This window comes from Anabrus simplex, chromosome 2 (genome assembly GCF_040414725.1).
Source record: "Anabrus simplex isolate iqAnaSimp1 chromosome 2, ASM4041472v1, whole genome shotgun sequence".
Classification (NCBI taxonomy): Eukaryota; Metazoa; Arthropoda; class Insecta; order Orthoptera; family Tettigoniidae; genus Anabrus; species Anabrus simplex.
The window spans coordinates 638,146,371-638,167,091 of NC_090266.1; the positions used below are offsets into that span (position 1 = coordinate 638,146,371).

General features: G+C 39.1%; 1 protein-coding gene across 1 annotated transcript in view; it reads left to right on the forward strand.

Moving 5' to 3' along the window:
• Positions 1-20,721, forward strand: part of Nup188 (nuclear pore complex protein Nup188) — a 752,879-nt gene that overhangs the window by 19,249 nt on the left and 712,909 nt on the right. Inside the window, exon 3 of the mRNA XM_067139287.2 lies at positions 20,368-20,577. Coding sequence (XP_066995388.2) covers positions 20,368-20,577 — 210 coding nt within the window. The remainder of the gene's footprint in view (positions 1-20,367; positions 20,578-20,721) is intronic.

Below are 20,721 nucleotides of genomic sequence, written 5' to 3' on the forward strand. Positions count from 1 at the left end.
TTGTACTACGTAAACAAACCTTCCATCAGCTGAAATTGATAAGATAACTGCTCAATGTTTGTCCCTGTGACTTGTCTAAATATTATTGGAAAATCTAGGAATCATAATTCACTGTTGAAAGCTTCCCTTTGACCTGTATGCGTATCTATAGCCTCCTACACGAAATTTCCAAGTACTGATTCCTCCTCATCGTCACTCTCATCATTTACCACTGCTACATCATCTATTTCATTATCACTACTGCTAATACTGCCACTACTACTTCCGACTAAACTTTCATTTGAATTATACAATATTTCAAGCACGCTACACTCAGCAGGAGCTAGCCATTGAGCGCGGTGCGTCACACAAGCTGATGAAGCTGCAGTGGGACCGAAAGCGGCAGGACGAAACTGAATGAGGGGAATAACATTTATGACGAATCAAAACAACTCGATACATATTTCAGATTAAAAGGTCGATACATCGTCTTTCAAACGAGATATATACCATGCACAACTGCTTCTCGTGTCGTATGACAGAAAGCAGCACTAACTTATGCCTATACAGAGTACTCGTAGAGAGTTACGAAAAGACTACAAGCTGAGAAATAAAGACAAATATAATAAATAAACCGCACTCTTAATACGAAATTAGAGCAAAGAACATCACACGAAAAGACAAACTTCTCAGATCATCATTTCTTTATTTTATTCTGTGGGAAAGAATGAAGCAAACGGACTATTAAAAAAGCAGGGATTGGTGCTCAGACATAATTGACATATACTTATCGTTGCAAAAGCAGCTACACTTTAACGATTTTCAATACTTATTTAGAACACTGATAAACCCGAAAATGTCTTCTTGGAAACAAAACAATTTGCATATCCATAACACCAAAACTCTTCGCGCTATAGCCGTAAATGCGAAACCATGTATGAGTCTATACCACGTATAGAGGTCGGCGGCTACGGAAGAAAAGGGGGTCTATACCACGTATAGAGGTCGGCGCTGAGGGGTTAAAGCTGGGATGACAGTTCTTCCGTGTGAATCTTTGGTGTCGACAGGCTCTGCTCCGCAGTTTCTTTGTTCCGCTCTGTTTACTTGTCATTTAACCTATATTCTTTGATCATGTGAGTGTTCGTTGTTCACGAAGTTGGCGTTCCTTGATTGTTTTGGCCTTTTAAGGTTATGACATATTTTAATTTTAATGAAGTGTTTGAGTTTGTGTTATAACTTTGTGCTTTGCAGTTTCCTGTATTCGCTGGACTAATTACATTTGTTCCAGTGACTGGGTATACCGCTATTAGTGAAGCCCATTAAATTATAAAGAAGAAGAAGAATTACATTCATTCCACGTGTGTATTTTTTTTACCATGTGCATATTCTTTGTTCACGAGGTTGGCGTCGTGTTCATTTAATGGTGTAAGACTTTGTGTGCTTTGACATGTTTTAATGAAGTGTTTGACTGCCTTGAGTGTTTGTTATAATTTTGTGATGTTCAGTGATCTAGGTTCCTTCTGATGTTTCAGTGGATATCAAGATATTTGTTCTTAGACATTTTCATATGCTATGTTCCTATTGTAGATTATCATGAATAACTCCCAACAAGAAACGGTACTTGATTCAAAATCAAAGAAGTGATGATGAGTTAGTTACTGGCATTCAGACTTCGAACATAGTGAATGATCTCCAGGATACAGATAAATCCCTTTTCTTTTCATCAGTGAGAAATTACTTTTGTACTGCCTGTGACTACATCATGAACAAGTTTCCACTCAAGAATGATGTGCTAAGGCATGCTCAAGTTGCTAGGTTAGACAAAATTGAAGATGCACAGTTTTCTTCCATTCATTTTTTCTTATAAAAGTTTCCTATCATGTTATGCAAGGAAGAGAATGAAAGTACAGATGAGGTGGTGAATGAGCTTCAGAGGCAGTGCACAGCTCTTCAAGTAGATGACACTTTGGTTGCAAATCAAGATGCTGCAAGTGATTCCAGTTGGGCACAAATATCAAGAATTCGTGTAGCCGATGGAGTTCTCAAGTATAGCCGAATTTCTAGAGTAATGCTCTCTATTCTCACCATACCCCATAGTAATGCAGAATGTGAACGTGTTTTCAACCTTGTGAAGAAAAATAGAACAGAGTTCAGATCATCCATGTCCAATGAATCTCTGGAATCTATTTCTATATCGAAGACCAGGAGTTCTGTTCCCTGTTATGACAAAACAATTTCTCAAGACTTTTTTGCAGGAAGCTAAAAAAGCCACAACTATGACTTTAAAGTCGAACTAGCATGTGATTTGCAGTGTGTATTATATTATTTCTTGCCTGTGTTACGTTAAACAAGTTTTGTTGTGTAAAGCCTTTTTCTGTTATCGTATATCTGCTTAATTTATCAAGGAAGTCCTGTTAATGTATGCTCCAAACTAATATTCACCACGCCTGCTGCTGTTTAACATGGATTTCTTCTTGATTGTTATGTTCATCTACAAATCATTGGCATTTGAACATTAAATTTATTTTGTACTTCAGCAGCAAATCGTCGATGTATTTAAAACACTAGGCTGATTTTTGTTACAGCAAGTTTGAGAGAACAGCTGAAACTGACATCTTAAAGAATTCTGGCAACATCTCTTGGCCTGTAGATTTGCAGAGTCTCTTTAAAAGCATAACAATGTCTTGCCGTATATATTTAAATTATTAAAGAAAAATGTAGCATCCGGATTGGCCAAAGCACTTGCCAGTATTTCAAGGCCGCCTGAATCGTGAGAGTGATGAGGCATGTGGTATGAAAGAGGAGGTGGAAGGCGGTAAGCACGAATGCACAGTCAGATGTCTTCCTGGTCATATGTACTTCGGCTTCTTCCAGCCTGTATTGTAGCGAGTTGCTTGGCAGAGAAAAACTGTTCAGCACAGTTTCAATGTCTCTTCTGTAGTTCTCCCTGTTTGCTAGCTTGAAGTGATTTTGGATAAATGTAAATGTTTCCTTTTCCATGTCGTCTCTCCCTATATTTGTTAGCTTGAATGATTTCGAGGAAATTTTAACACTGAGGCTGTGAACTTTCATTTTGGTAGCGAAGTGAGTCAATCCTCCGTGTCATACTAATGGGCTAATTTTCAATTTTGGATTGGTCAACATGTACTCATAACAAACCAGGAACAACATTCAGTTATTATTGAAATCATTGATGTGCTCCAACAAAACTACACAAATGTCAAGAATGCATTTTTCATCGTAATTTTTTTACGTTCAAACCTAACCTTAAATTTAACAGCATAATTACTTATCACTTTTTAGCACGGCATGCTATACACTATATTCCTTGTACTTTTTTTTATGATTTTCTTTGTCACACCAACACAAATAGGTTTTATGGCGATGATGGGATATGAAAGGGCAGTGGGGTTCGAACCTACTAACTCCCAAATGCAAGTTGACAATTACGTGACCCAAACCACGCAGCCGCTCACACTATGTTTAAGGTTTTACAGACAAAATTATTACAGATGAAGTGTGGCAACCAGGGTTGGCAAGGCACAGTAGTTTACTTGTAAGTTCTTTAAACCAAGCTCGATAGCTGCAGTCGCTTAAGTGCGGCCAGTATTCGGGAGATAGTGGGTTTGAACCCCACTATCGGCAGCCCTGAAGATGGTTTTCCGTGGCCCGCCGAAGTTCCACTGACTCTGCCGATTGATAAATGTCATGTTTAACACATCAGTTTTTGTGTTGCCGTAACCTAACGAGCTTTATGGTTTTGGGTATCTGACATATGCCCTTTGTGCCGTGGGTCGATCACTTTTCATTACCTGTGTTGTGATTTACATTGTTTTTGTCATTCCTATGCATATATCATTTATTGATACCACATACTATCACTTTTCGTCACACTGTTCAACCGCTGGGCAGCAAAACAGTGAGTATTCATGTTCACATTGCTGACATAACATGAAACCCTAAATTGAAGCACTTTTCTATTGTATATCCTAAATGTTTTTCTAGTGCCCCCAGGACCATTGATGGTTTCCCATTTTCACACCGGGCAAATGCTGGCACTGTACCTTAATTAAGGCCATGGCCGCTTCCTTCCCACTCCTAGCTCGTTCCTGTCCCATCATCGCCATAAGATCTATCTATGTCAGTGCGACGTAAAACAAGGTGTAAAATGTATAACTTCTTTAACACAATTTACTACTAATTTTTTTAGTGTGCAGAGGTAAAATATCTAATTTTCTGTTGTATATGAGCAATATTAAGGCCACTTCAAGTATATTACATTTTGAACATTGGCCTATATAAACAATTTGATCATTAAAATTATGAAAGTTCAATGTAAAAACTTAACCTTGAGATATTTGTTTAAATGAGGCTGAAGATGCTCGATATAACGAGCGAAACATGTCCCTGTTAGTGTTGTATTGTCATAAAATGTCCTTCTAGAGACAAACATATTTATGTATTGAATTAGGTGGAAAATGAAATAAGAATTGTAATAATTAGTATTAAGTTCAATATGAGTAAATAAATGTGAAAATAATGTTATGCAAAGCCGGGGTATATCAAGAATTGTTAGATTCTTTTGTCGCGCGTGAGTTTTACTGATATCCCTTTTCAAAAGTTGGCAGGTATGGTAAGGATTTGGTAGATAACTTCATTTCACGGACCCGGAGCGTGGTTGCATGTCTGCCTACAGCTGCATTTCTCTTTGCATCTGACGTGTTGGTGCTTAATTTTAAATTCGTGAGGCCTCATTTAGACCGTGCTGGTTCGACCCGATTCGCGCTTCACCGCCTAGGCCAAAAGTAAGAACTGATTGTTCAAATAGAATCTTTTAGATGACACGGAGGTAGAGTAACCACGCGCAGGAGAAATGTTTGAGCGGGCAGTTCGTAGAGAGTCGCGGTTCCGCGCCCGCAGTTACTTGTTATTGGACATTAGTTTTTATGCACCGGGTGAGTTGGCCGTGGGGTTCGCCGAACCATTCGTACGTCTATAGGCCGCTTTACACACACAGTGGGTCGAGTGGTGCAAAACTCCCCGCGCTTACCAGCGCATCCTTTTCAACACTCTTTTCAGTGCAGTTAATAAATATGGACCATAATCGTCTTCGTTTACCTTCTCACTTAAGAAAATACAAAAATAGTTTAAGCATGCTATATCTTCCATATTTTGTTAGAGAAGATGGGTACAATTTTGAGGATAACCTTTCAATAAAAGGCCTAAATGACACTTTATTTTACCAAACAACTAGAAATGGGATTGAAAATGAGAAATAAATATCAAATGGGTAAGAGCAGCCCTACATTTTTCATAGTCTAAATCCATTTCTACTTCCTTACAGGTACACAATCAGGTTCTGATACAGGTCACAGTACAATACTGATGTCGCGAGCACGGGCCGACCAAGAGGGCTGTCCGTGGTAAGTGCAGAGTCAAAAAAAAAGGAGAGAACAGTGGGGAGGGAGCTTACAACAAAAAAAAAAACGGTCGATTTGCTATGTGTGAAGACATGCATAAAAACCTTTTATTTTTGGCTATTTGTTTTACATCGAACCAACACAGATAGGTCTTATGGCGACAATGGGATAGAAAAGGCCTAGGCATGGGAAGGAAGCGGCCATGGCCTTAATTAAAGTACAGCCCCAGCATTTGCCTGGTGTGAAAATTGGAAACCACGGAAAACAATCTTCAGGGCTGCTGACAGTGGGGTTCAAACCCACCATCTCCCGGATGCAAGCTCACAAATAATATTAAAGAAAAGGGAATCAATTTAAACAAGTTATATTTCAACCATAAATGACTAGAACGGGCAAAGTGCAACAATCCAAGAATAGGAATCACAACGATTTTAGTAAGGGCTCGGCCCTTTTAACAATAAAATGCAATTAAGACAGATCTTGATTTTTAAAAAATTCTTGCGAATAACACCAATAAGTTTCTGCAAAAGCCCAAGACCCGTATTCGGCAGAAAAGCACAATTAGTATATATTTTATTTAAATATTTTTTCTTTTAAAAATGACACTGATTAAGAAAGAAGGGGGAGGTATTAATACAATTTGACAATAGTGATTAAAGGCCACACTTACAATAAAATATCAAACCCAAAAGGGGGGGTAAGAGATTTAGAGCACGTTACAAGACAGAAATATATGACTAAATACCGTGAAAAAAAGGAGACAGACTGAGAAGGGAAGGAAAGGGAGGGGGATTTTTCCAGGCTGCTTAAACCCTATAACTTGGCAGTGTGAGCGGCCGCTCCGGCCTCAAGAAAAGTTCAGGAAATGGCAACACTTCTAACATTTGTCCAGATACAGTTTATTATGTAAAGTAGAAGATTTATTAAGGTATCAGTCTGAAGGACTCTGTTAGAAGGAAAGCCAGAAGGGCATAGAATAATCAATAGTTCAGTCTTCAAGTCTTGATGGAAACACGAAAGATGAAAAAGTTATAACATTTGCTCACCCAGTCTGAAGATTTTCAATGCAGCTTTTCACAGAATAAAAATGTAAAACATCGCAACAGGCCAGCTGCCTGCGAAATATTCCGCTCTCTCCACTCAGGGATGTTTTCACTTGATGTCTGACCGGAGAAACAAAGTAATGGCACGCTTATATAGGTGGTGAAGTGCGTCCAGAAATTACTCGAAGAAAAATACGTAGCGTGACATCACAGCGGAGCAGCAGCAGTGGAGTGGAACAGGTCCGTTTGTGAACAGCTGGGTGAGCAAGCAGATGGAGAGAAAATGGCAGCAGTAGAATGCGACGGATGGCAGACAGTAAGAAGAAAAAATGTTGATGTAGAGAGGCCGTAACAACAGTGCACATTACATTCAAAATTCCTCTGAATTTAAATGATAGTTCGGTTAAAACTAAATTCCAAAGCTGCTGACTATATTAGATTTGCATGGCTCAATACGGGATAAAGCCTCAGAGGCAAAGTCGTTCATTAATGTGTGTGAATCATCGAAAACGATATTCCTTCTGGTGGGAAAATTATTGTTCTTGGGGGAGATTTCATAAAGGTTTTGCCACATGATTACCACCAAACGGTTATTTATTACAAAGGCCATCCAGTAAATAATTTTCCCTATTTTTTCCTCTGCAAACCACGTTTGAGAATTAAGTTCGTGCTGTAGGAACTTTCACTGGGGTATGGTGGCTGAACTTGACCTTCAACAGCACGTGCTTCTTCTGCGTTCGTCAGCTGCCATGGAGCTACCACTTGAAAGCTTGTCTGCTTGTGAATTCCATTCTGTAATTTGCTTTTTCATGGCGATAAATGAAACGGCTATCAATATTCATTGCCATTTGGTGTGTGTGTATGTATGGTGAATGATGCATGAACATCCAAATGGTTCGCCGCTGGCATTGATGGTTCCTGGAAGGACGGCAAAATGTGCATGATGCTGAACGCAGTAGCAGGCCCGTTACCGCTGCAGGCAATGCAGGCACTTCTGCAGTTCAGAATGCGGTGGAAGAAGATAAACGTTTCAGCATTGATGGGAAAATGAATCGACTGCCTCCTGGGATGGAAATTGGACACTCTTCTATTGCGATGATCCTGTCAGATGTCTTACAGTATCAAAAAGTTTGTGCAAGATTGGTCCCATGTTTGCTTACTGATGCTCACAAGCAACAATGGATCGAGGCCGCCAGAATTTTCCTGCAAATGTTTCAAAGAGAGGGAGATCAACTGTTTTCTCACATTGTCACTGGAGATGAAAGGTGAGTGCATCATTCAACTCCAGGAAAAACACGACAAAGCATGGTATGGAAGAATCCTGGCGAACATGCACCAAAAATGGCAAAGACCTCAGCCTCTGCAGGCATAGTTACGGCTACTGCCTTTTGGGATTGTAATGGTGTTATACTGGTTGACTACCTGCCCTGATGCACTACGGTCACGGCTGAGAGGTACTGCACGGTCCTTACGAAGCTCAGAGCTGCAATCAAATGAAAACATCGTGGTCTTCTGTCTTCCGTGCTATTCCATGACAATGCATGCCCCCATTCAGCTCAAAGGACCCTAGATTTGCTGCAGAACTTCAAATAGGACCTTTTTCCCCATCTACCTTATTCTCTAGATCTTACCAGAGTGATTTGCATCTCTTTTCACACTCAAGTTGCACCTAGGAGACAAGCGCTTTGCAGCTGATAGAGGTGGAAGCGGAAGTGAACTGCTGGCTACTGAGACAGGGCCTGACCTGGTATTTCCATCCCTTTCCACACTCAAGTTGCACCTTGGAGACAAGCGGTTTACAACTGATAAAGAGGTGGAAGCGGAGGTGAACCGCTGGCTACAGAGACAGGGCCCGACCTGGTATGACGAAGGTATAAAAAAACTGCTGCCAAGATACCAAAAATCTTTGGACAGAAATGGTGACTGTGGAGAAGTAGTGTACGAGTTGTAGAATGAAAATAAAATATTTCACAAGTGTAAATAACCAGCTTGTATTTTTGGTAAAATAGGGAAACTTATTATTGAATGGCCGTCGTATAATTGTATTAAATACTCTCCACTTTGACCCTTGTTCAAAATATGCTGGTTAGAAAAGAATACATGGGCAAAACCACAAAAAAATTTAATTTGCTGGTGCTCTCCCCCCCCCCCCCCCCGCATCAAATCGGTAATGGCGACTACCCTTCTGTAGATGGCGACCAAGTTTTATTCAATTACTAGCCAGAATTTTAACACATGATGATATTGTGATTGAAATTTATAGCTAAACATTCACTTCTGTGAAAGAAGTAATCATTTTCTTGATGAATTAATTTATTTAAGTCACTGAGCTTATACCTGGTACTTCAAAACCATATGCTAGCTTCAACAGATTAATACTGAAGATGAAAGCTAGCTACTTCAATTTCCTACATAATTTTTGAATTTCTTGGAATGAATGGCTTGCCTCCGCATTTTCTTATTCTAAAAATTGGAGCCATAGTTATGCTCCTTAGAAATCTGAATGTTTCCAAATGGTTCCTAAATGAAACCAGATTAGGGCGTAATTGTTAGAAGTATGTATGAAAATTGTTTATATTTGGAAATAATAAGTGGAGATAAAGCTGGACAGAGAAATCTCATTGCTCCAATGGTCTTTAAAACATCTGATAAAACACTTCCTTTTTCTTTCAAGAGGTATCAGTTTCTAATTCACTTGGTATTTTGTATCACAATCAATAAACCTCAAGGGACGTGAAGGTCTCTATTTACCTCAGCCAGTTATCAGTAGAGCCCGGATTTCCATGCAAATGCATGTTTTTAAATAAGCTAGCTACACTTCTCAAACTTTGCAAATATTCGTTTTACGGCTTAACAATTCCAAATAAAGTTCTTTTTCCGTGCATGTTTGCATGTTTTGGAATTTTTCGGAGAAAATTCATGCATAATGCATATTTGGAAGATTTTGGATTTAATAGCGCATATTTGGACGTTTAATATTGCATAATATGACTTTTATTCTGACTTTGATGCATATATATTGTTAACTTGCATCATAGTGCATTTGCTGAATGTTAGTTTGCAGAATTTGGGACAATTTTTCACGTTGTAGGCTACAGTATGTCCATTACTGAGAGACGGAGAGAATGTATTCCTGGCATCCTATGTGACGACCATAATTAGTAGCCTACATACGGTACAGGTTCTACAGTATAATGCAATTAACCAAACACTTTCTTATCTGTTGCTTGAGTAAGCAATGAGGTAAGTCGGAAGGCCCCACGTCGAAATCTAATTCTTAGGAATAAGGTGTTCCAGTTTTACAGTTGTACATTGTTATACATTGAACCGTAAATTGTGCATTAATCATTGACGGCTCATTTTTCGTCTGTTAGACAAACAAAAGAAACCCTGTATCGCACTTCTGTGGCACCTCGTTACTGGGATAGCAGCCTACAAATTCTGGTTTTTCATTGAACCCTCCAGCAAGACTTTGAGCGGGAGATTATTTTCTAAAAGGTATTTCTTCACTACAGGACCAAAGACCTCGTTCATCCATTCAATGAAGAAAATGCGAATGACCCAAGCCTTAGTGTTGGACCTCCACATAACCATTAACTGGCTCTTCTGCATCTTGCAGTTCTTGAAGGCTCGTGGATTCTCTGAATGATACACAAGCAGGGGCATTACCTTTATATCTCCGCTCACATTAGCAGGGTTATACGGTCTTTCATAGGCTGGGCATTGAATTCTCTTCTGCTGTAATGTAGGTCCTCTTAGGCATCTTTTTTGAAAAAAAAAAAAGTCCCGTTTCATTGCAGTTCAAAACTTGCTGTGGCTGGTAACACTCGGTAACAAGGAGCTTCTGAAGCTCAGCAGTGAATGCCTCAGCTGCCTTAACATCCAAGCTGGAGGCCTCCCCGTGCCTAACAACACTATGGATGCCACTTCTCCTCTTCAAGTTATCAAGCCATCCCCTGCTGGCCTTGAAGCTTTCTTCAACTTCTGTTGACGTTCGTGAACTACATGGTAATTTATTTATGAGAACGGTGTAGAATGTCTTTGCCTTCTCACAGATTAAATTCTCGGTCACAGTATCGCCTGCCAGTTGCCTATCATTTATCCAAACGAAAAGCAACTTTTCTACATCTTCCAGAACACGTGGCCGTTGCTTTGATACTCTTTGTGACTCCTTTTGCTGCATTTACCACTTTTATTCTTTCTTCTTTAATATTTTGCAAATCGTTGACGTAGACTTGTTGTAAAATCTCACGATATCAGTTACTCGTATACCTCGTTCGTGCTTTTCGATCATTTCCTTCTTAACTTCCATTGTAATCATTTCCTTCTTCCGACCAAATTCCTTTTTGCCTTTTTTTTGTTCACTGGGCCCATTGTTGCAGAACAGTTATAACACTAATGAAAGAAACAAAACATTTACACTCATACGGTCATACGGTGTTGACTATGCGACCAAGGCACGCCAACTGAAGTCCAAAGCAGGAGATGATTACACACACTCTCCCAGGAAAGAGAAAGGCAGGGGTAGGAGAAAGCCAAGACACAGGGGAGGGGGAAACGTATTCACACGTGATGCTCGTATTGCGGAACCTCACTCGCTTATCAAGTTACAATTTATTTAAAATGTTTGCTCGTCTTGCAAAACACTCGTAGACCAAGTTACTCGCATTCCGAGGTTTCACTGTATAAGGAAATCCTTCAATGCATATTTACCCCATTGACAGTCTTGTTTTGACTGGTTTCAGGTATTTATCTCAGATTGTTTATACAGCCACATATTAACAGATTTAAAATAAAGCCTTTTTTTCTTCTACTCTATCTAAAAAGTTCTTATAGTAGTGATATAATGGCAGTTTTTAAAATTTTGATTTCAACATTTCTGTAAAAGTTCAAATTTATCTAGTGTACTATCATATTTACATAACTAGAATAGAAGCAAGTTTCAATATGACGTAAAAACAAAACTGTGGATTGAACCGAATATGTGCCTGCTTATTTTAGAATGTAACCGATTTCATTTCCAACCCTGAAAATATTACTTAATGAACACTGTCATTGTTCTGATTTTCACAGAAAAAACCCCCTGCAGGTGGGGGACGCAGATGTAGAATACTTCCCCACGGTTTCTCCTCCCTGTCATAAGAGGGGACTGAAAGGGACATTGTTGGGAAAGCATACAGATCATTACATGTCATAATGAGGCTACTTAAAGGATGCAACAAAGAATTAAAAGAAAAAAGTTACTTGAGTATGGTTCGTCCGTTATTGGAATATGCAAACAGTGTTTGGGATCCTCACCAAGAATACCTAATAAAAGAAATAGATAGTGTGCAGAGGAAAGCAGCAAGGTTTGTAACAGGGGATTTCAGGAGAAAGAGTAGTGTATCAGAAATGTTAAAGGAACTTGGGTGGGAAACTTTAAGTAAGAGAAGGGAGAAAACTAGACTTATAGGATTATATAGAGCCTATACAGGAGAAGAAGCATGGGGAGATACCCGTGAGAGGCTTCAGTTGGAAAATAATTATATCGGCAGGACTGACCACAAATATAAAATTAGAAGGAATTTTAGCAGAAGCGATTGGGGTAAATTTTCATTCATTGGGAAGGGTGTGAAGGAGTGGAACAGTTTACCAGGGGTAGTGTTTGATCCTTTTCCAAAATCTGTACAGATATTCAAGAAGAGAATAAACAGCAACAGAGAAAATAAATGAAGTGTTAGAGGGCATTCGACCAGTGCAGGTTATTGTAAATAAAAAAATGTGTGTGAATAAATTAATTCCATCCCCTGGTCTAAGGAGTTTGGACAGCCAAAGTAGGGGACTGCCTGTAGGGGTGAAGTACAGTGGGGACTTTGAGGGCCCTGGGACCGCTACGGTAGCTGTGAAGGCCCTTCAGGAACTCTGAAAAGTGGTGGCAAAAGGGGCTCTGGTTAAGACGCAGCAGGTCGTTATGCTACTTAGGATCCAGAATGGGTAAAAAAAAAAAAAGTAAATAAATAAATAAATGCAATGTAAATATTAATGTTATACCAGTTGTATAGTATCATTTGTATCAACTGTATATCAGTTGACTATATTTGTAAGTAGTACAGGAGATATTATAAGTAGAATTTTGTAAACAATATAAATTTATTAAGGATGAGCTGTGTGTTTAATAGAAAACATTGTTAGCGTATATTGTATTATAGGAAAAATTTTCTTCTCTTGTTAATTTAATATTTAGTGCTTGACAGTAATGTGTTTTAGTGTACCATTTGCCACCGAGGTAGACACCTCATTTGCAAATAAAGAGATTTTGATTTGATTTGATAAAATATCGAAAAATAAATCTTCGAACGTTGTTAAATGAGAATCAGGTACGTAGAGTTGTTAACTCCAAGTAGTTGCATAATAAGGTCAAAAGGCGCTTGAAGCATCAGTGTGTAGAAGTGTTGTCTCTCTCTCATGGAATAATCGCCAGATCGTCTCAAACAGCCAACAAGGCTAGTCACCTCTCTGTCAACACAGGGGTCTTCGACACGCGTCACATTGTGAATTTTCCCACATCTAAGGCTTTGTTGAACACACTATTTGTTGAATCTACGCAAGACAGCTCATGACTACAATCTCTACTACAAAGATTATTCCATGAAAGAGACACAACACTTCTACACACGGATGCTTCAAGCGCCTTTTGACCTTATAACGCAACTACTTGGAGTTAACAACTCTACTGTAATTCTACGTACCTGATTCTCATTCAACAACGTTCGAAGATTTATTTTTTGATATTTTAATTAATCCATGCTTTATTAATATCAACAAATTTGTACAATCCAATTATATGTTAGATCATTATGACTAGATCTCATTCTGCAAACAATTAACTTGTACTTGCTTAACGGAAAATGTCTCTGTTGGTAGCTTTACCCCTCAATATGCCCAGCATCCCCTAATGTATATTACTGTTATAGCTTCCTTTTAACAGGCTTAGGATGAATATAAACATTTGTAGCCATCCTCCTGTACAGCATACAGTGATGTCAGAATAGAATGATTGTTGCAAAATGTGCCAACTTCATTTAGTTGCTTAAGTATATTTGGGCGCATTTATTGCTTCATGTTGCAAAAATTAATTGTGCCTGTTTCAATTATTTCATTTAGTCTGTATTTAACCCATGAGAGGTCATGGGCTGTAAATAATTATGCATGTGTAATGTCGTAGGATTATGCTTTTGGGCTGTCCCTCTCAGTAACTTTTTCTCAAACTTTTGGCTAGTGGCGGGGGAAGCTTTAGTCTGGCAACAATGACGTCATCAGTGTGAGTGCGCTTTTCATCAATGCCTTGAGCATTCATCCATGCGTGACTTCTTATGTTATGGAATTTAAGCAAACATTTATGCTTAGTGTGCAAACATTTCAGTAGTCTAGTGCTTTCTAGCATTTTGCATTAACATGGAAGAAGAAAACAAAATTCGGAGACTGTTGAACAGTGTGGAACGTGAGGAGCGGTAAGAACGGCTAAATGCAAATAGGGAAGGTTCATTTCAAAGACAGTTACTTGCTGAAGAGACAGAAGAGATGCCAATGTGTTGGAAGACTACTCCCATTCCGAAATTTCTGTTTATGAATTACGGGAAGTAGGTGAACTAGACTAGTGTTGGCTACTGAATGCATGATTCGAAGCAGTGTATCGATTCATTCAAGTGTCCGAGTGAATCGATTCGCAGGAACGGCGAACTCACGGTACACGATTCAGCTTACTTCCAGCGGACAGTGCTGAGTGGCGCACTCACTGGACGTTGACGGGGAGCCGAGCTTCCGCTGCAGCGAGACAGTGAGTCATGGCGCATCGAAAGAATCGTGAACGAGCGTGGCTCAGTGAGACACATGATACACACGGCTCCTTATCGGCACAGTGGACACGCGGAGAGCCGAGCTGCCGCTGCAACGAGACATTCAGTCAGCCATGGCATACGGAAAGAATCGTGAACGAGCCGGCTCCTTATCGGCTCACTGCAGCGAGACATACAGTGAGCCATGTTACACTGAAAGAATCGTATGCTATAATGGACTCTCGAGCTCGGCTCATTTGAAAATAATACCCATTTGCATTCACTGTCCTCTTCTTACAGGGAGGTTTAAATAATAGATGGATTTATTTGCAGTGTTTGAAAGGTAGTCACAACATAATTCTGAAGTAGCTAGTAAGTAGGTAGGCTATTTGGTTATACTATTTATTAGTTTAATGAATCTTAGTATTATAACTTAGTTGACATTTGACAAACTCGACTCTAGTCTGCCCTATGACTATGAGTCATGCTCATGACCACTCAAAAGTACCTGTTTTATATTGGGAAGAACGGCTCAGTATTCTCTCAGTTCATATGTCACATCGTTGCACAAGACTTCAATCATATGTGGACAGACGCAATAACAGTATGTTGAATCAGAAAACCAGTGGGCTACTGTACATCTCGGGTAGCCTATACAAAATACGACGATTTAAAAAAATCCTCAGCTGATAGAAAAATACATATTTTCAAAAATGACTGAGCGAGTTGTTGTGCGGTTAATATCGCGTGGCTATGCGCTTGCATTCGGAGGATTGTGGGTTCGAATCCCACCGTCGGCAGCCGTTAAGATGGTTTTCCGTAGTTTCCCCATTTTCACACCAGGAAATCCTGGGACTGTACCTTAATTCAGGCCATGGCTGCTACCTTCCTAATCCTAACCTTTCCCACCCTGCGTCGTCGGAAACCTTCGATGTATTAGAGTAACTGGCATTTTTTCTAAGAAAGGAGTTCATAGTATGAAGACCAGATGGCAGCTGCGAGCACTGAATGCTGTTGCTGCTGTCTTACCAGCACATACTACACAGATGCAGTAGGAGCGGTGACCAATGAGCCGTGAATCGGATCACTGAATCGATTCAGTAACGTGAACGGAATCAAATGAATCAATTCAGTAAAATGAATTGAATGTCCCATCACTAAACTAGACGAGTAAGTAAATGCAATAAACTAACCCGTGTACTGGAAGAGAAGGGACGATACATTGGAATGTTCATGCATAGCCTAAAAATGTTACGGCTCTTGATCTCAATAAAATGCAAACCCATTTACCTCAAGTTCGGAGACAAGCCATTGAAGCATGCACTCCACTAGATGTGTGGAAACTGCTTTTCACTGATGATATGGTGAGTGACTTTGGCCAAACCAAATTTGCAAACGTATGGATAGAGAAAAATAGAAGTTATTACTTGCGGGAAAGACATACTCGCTATTAACTTGACGACTGAGGAAATTCAAGCAGTCTTGGGTCTTTCATGTATGTCAGGAATTCTGAAAGCTTCCCACCTGAATTTGGAAGATCTTGGGCATCAGAGGGCACTGCTGTAGAATTCTTTCAAAATTGTGTGGCTCTCAAGAGTTTTTTAAGTTCTTGCTGCGAGCTCTTTAAGATTTGACAATATAAATAGAGAGGAATGAAAATGGCTTGATAAACTTGCGCCAATACGAGAATTGTTCAAGAAATTTGTGGAAAATTGCCTGCCAATGTAATTATGTAATAAGTTACATCATGTGTTACAGTAGGCAATTATTGTGTTTTCTTGGGGTTTTAATGATGTCTTACTACTTCTGTAAAAAAAAAAAAAATTGTTGCTTATTACAATAAATTTTAAAGATTCTTGTTTCAATTTTTGAAAAAGGTATGAAAACATAGGTTTAACACAGACTTATGAAAATGAAAACCTACAACCTGTTTTCCAGTCATTGACCGGGTCAGGGATGGGATGAATGAAGTATATATAGGCTGTTATTACAATGGGGTCGCCACTCCCAACGTGATTCATTAATGACTGATAAATGCTATGAAATGATAATGGAGAGTGTTGGTGGAATGAAAGATGACAGGGAAAACCGGAGTACCCGGAGAAAAACCTGTTCCGCCTCCGCTTTGTCCAGCACAAATCTCACATGGAGTCGCCAGGATTTGAACCACGGTATCCAGCGGTGAGAGGCCGACGCGCTGCCGTCTGAGCCACGGAGGCTCTTAACATAGACTTATGACACCTATAAATATTTATTTATGTTACTGTAATATTCCAGCTGTAAAGAAATATCAATTGTGACACATATACTTCATAAGTGAAGCTCTATTTGTCTTTATCATGATCACAGGAGAAAACTCCGTGAACGACCTCTGACGTTTCAACATGGGTTAAACCTCCATAATGGACTACATATCTGCAGGAGTGCTGAAAACATGTCCTCTGCCTTCCATTCTTCTTGTGTTGTACATACTTTCTGTCATTCCCTTGTTCCAGTAATTCTGCTGCACTGATCACAGCATGTACAGTATGATATTTTGCGAACTGGCAGTATTATATCGTGAACTTATTTCGGGAGGTCAGCAGTGATATTGAGCAAATGGTGTGCACTTCCTGAGAGAGAAGATAGTTTTCGTTCGTTCAGTTCTATGGCTCTGAACGTAGCCATAATGAAACTTCCTCATATTTTCTTTCTGAGAACATACTGTGTTTCATAATTATGGAGGGGTACGTCATCTGAATCTGATCCTTAGTAGATTACTCGGTTAAGGACCACTTTGGAGACATTGCTATTTATGCATTTAAAAGAAATATTATAGTTTAAACTGGTTAATACGTAACCTGCTAGTTGCATACAGTTCTCAATTAAGTGTTGGTCTTTATGAGCCCTGGGCAAATGTGCCAACTCTTCCGATTTAAGCGGGAGACTTCCTATTTTTCATCGTTCTTGCCGATCTCCCGATCACCGGGATACGTCCCCTGATTTTCAGAGCAGTTTCAGTAATTTTTGTATTATTTTAAACTCCCACGCGTTTCCTAGTTTTATCAATATATGGCTGAGTCTGACTGGTTGATAGTAGTTCTAACAATCACAATCGAATGGCAGTACGGGACCTGGTGGCCAGCCATGTGCTCCTCTTTAGCCTATAATACAGTCAAATGGTCAAATAGCTTAATAGTAGGAAGTGGAAGTGGCAAGCGAGTAACCTAACCTCAGAAGTAGCACCCCATAGACGTCCTACCCGCGGCAGGACCTGCATACGTGCCTGTGTTACATCACGTAGTAGTGCTTCTTGGTTGTTTGTCTTAATATTTGTTTTGGCCAAAATGTCAAAAAAAGAAATATGATGCAGTGTTTAAAAGCGCTTTTAGGGAAGAGTTTCCGTGTTTCAGTGAAACCAGGAAGGGACCAATGTTCATTCTGTACTACATGTAGGTGTGATTTTTCTGTTGCACATGGTGGGAAGTGTGTTACACTCAAACATGTGCAAACAAAAATCATAAGGAGTGTTCAGTGTGTAGAAAGAAACCAGAAACTGAACTTTTCATGTAAAAACCAAGAGGTAAATCCTGTGACGAATGCCGAGGCTTTATTTACGTCATTTATCACTGAACATAACCTGCCTGTAAATTGTGCCGACCATGCGGGGCCTTTGTTTTGCAAAATGTTTCCTGATTTGGAAATCGCCAAACAATATGCGTGTGCTAGAATGAAAACAGTGGCTATCATTACAGAAATGTGCATGGAAGAAAGGGCGAAAATTGTATCACATTTGCAGGTGAATGCATTTTCTGTTGCTACTGATGGTAGCAATAGAAGTATGTCACAATTAATTCTATGGCCATATTTTTACAAATTCTATTAGGTGAAAGCAAAAATATACCATATTCTTAAAATTTACCTGTTTCTTAAAATGTAATTTTCAGTGGCTTGCAGAATAAAATCATTCAACATTCAGTTGTATGGATTTATATGTAATGCAATCTAATAATTAAATGGAGTCAAATAGTTGTTTCCATGATGACTTTAAAGGAAAGTAACTGATGGCACACTAGACAGTAAAAAGTAATAAACAAAACCTTATTTGACACGCTGTTCGGTAAGTTTGCCATCCCTGCTCTAAGGTGATTCTTGATATTTTATCGATTCCACATAGCAGTGTAGAATGTGAAAGGAATTTTAGCAGATTCACAAAGACTAAAAACAGTTTAGATCCTTACTGTCTGAAGAAACTTTGGAGAAACCTTAAAATCAGCAAGGCAAGTGCTTTAAGCAAAAATTTTGTTCAGAGTTTCTGAAGAGGGCTAAGTCAGCGACGGGTGTGTTGAACAACAGTTAGTCATAATGTGTTCAGCATGTTGAAGTATGAGAAGTCACATGTTCCTAAAGTTTGGAATGCCCAGTATTTAATATTCAAATATAAATAATGAAAAGTATATATAAGTAGGCCAAATAGAGTTGTTAATGTATTGAATTGTAATGAATTAGTACATGTTCTGCCATCAGTGATATGTCGTAATACGTCTCGGTTCGCTGCAGAATTTCTCCTGAGTTTTTACTTTTGAAAGTTGGAATGTCTGGTCCTGGGGAAACAGCATTGTATTACATATAATATTTTTCTGAGTTATATGTAACATATTTGAATGTAATTCTCACTGTGCAAGTTGGCAGCACGGTTTGTGTTACATCGCTTTGAGCTTGCATTTAGGAGAAAGTGGGTTTGAATTTCATTCTCAGCAGCCCTGAAGATGGCTTTCATTGGTCTCTAATTTTCAAACCAGGTAAATGCTCAATACAGGCCATGGCTACAAGTTTTCTAATCCTATTCTTTTGTCAAAATCCTTCTTTGTGTCTGTGACATTAAATCGCTAGCTAAAGAAGGTAATTCTCATTTATGTGTAAGATGTTTCTGATCTCGAGGTTTGCTGTCAGAATAGTGTGCCGGATTATCGCGCAACGAAACCGAATTAGGTCAGAGAGAAGATAGAAGTTACTCTACTGATCTTTTTTTTTTTTGCTAGTTGCTTTACGTCGCACCGACACAGATAGGTCTTATGGCGACGATGGGACAGGGAGGGGCTAGGAGTGGGAAGGAAGCGGCCGTGGCCTTAATTAAGGTACAGCCCCAGCATTTGCCTGGTGTGAAAATGGGAAACCACGGAAAACCATCTTCAGGGCTGCCGACAGTGGGATTCGAACCTACTCTACTGAACTAATGGTGCTGTTACACAGAGGGAGAGACAAATGTTGAGAGGTGATTTATTAGTATCGTAGGCCTTCCTGATACATACACTACATAACATGGGAACAGTATTTTATTCACATAAGTGCAGGTAGTATGTTAACAACAAGCAATCGTGAGTGAGAGTAAACAAAATATCTTTCTGGAAGAAAAAGTTGACATTTATTCTAGAAGTGGAGGATAGCTCACAAAATTTGCAGTAATTGGCAAGGAGTCAGTTTTAGAACTTTCTAAGGAAAAAGAAAAGTGTCAGATTTTTTTCATGCTGTAAGAAAATAACAGTAAAAAGAAACGGTGTGGATTCGAGTTGTATTTATCTAGTGCTTTATTGTGTGTTTATTTTTTGTAACTACCCAAGCTGAGTAGCTCAGGTGGTAGAGCACTGGCCTTCCGAGCCCAAGTTGGCAGGTTCCATTCTGGTTCTGTTCGATGGTATTTGAAGGTGTTCAAGCACGCCAGCCTCTGGCACATAATAGAACTTATGGAAGAGTACAACTCGCATTGCTGCTCAAGATGGAGAATTGTAGAACTATTTTTCTTGTCCTCTATTCATTATTATATTTGTATTATGAAATCTGATTCATAATTCTTGTGGTTTTGAGCCAGTGATTGTTTTATATTCAGTTTCTAGGTGTGCAGTTGCTTATAACGTAACCATGTATTTGTCTAAAATTATTAGTCCGTAAAATTTATCTTAAAAGTATATTTTGTTATTTCATTGTCTTTTTGTTATAATTCTTGTATCTATTATAGTAAATCTTGCCACATGGTTTGTATGTTCAATTGTACTTAAAAAAAAATAATTATAATATAATTTTTTTTTTCTTAATTGTAGCTTTAATTTTATAATGTATAGCGTTCTTTTGCAGGGTCTTGATGCAATCCAAGCGTATGATGTGTTGTGCCATTACCTGGTTCACGAGTTTCGAGGCACACAAGATGCATTGCACGTTATTGTTCAAAATGATGTCCAAGTCAACCTCCTCCTTCATGATATGTGGGAGTTTTATCGTAGTGAGAGACTATTTTTATTAAAGTGTGTCAACATTTTGCTGTCTCCCCCCAATCCTGAAAAGAAGGTAAGTAGCAGATCTATTGTCTTCTTCCTATGCTCACACTTCCTAATATTTTGTGTTCCTCATTGTGTTGAGTATGTGTCAAATCATCTGAATCAATCAATTACTACTTATCTGCATTTAAGGCAGTCACCCAGGTGGCAGATT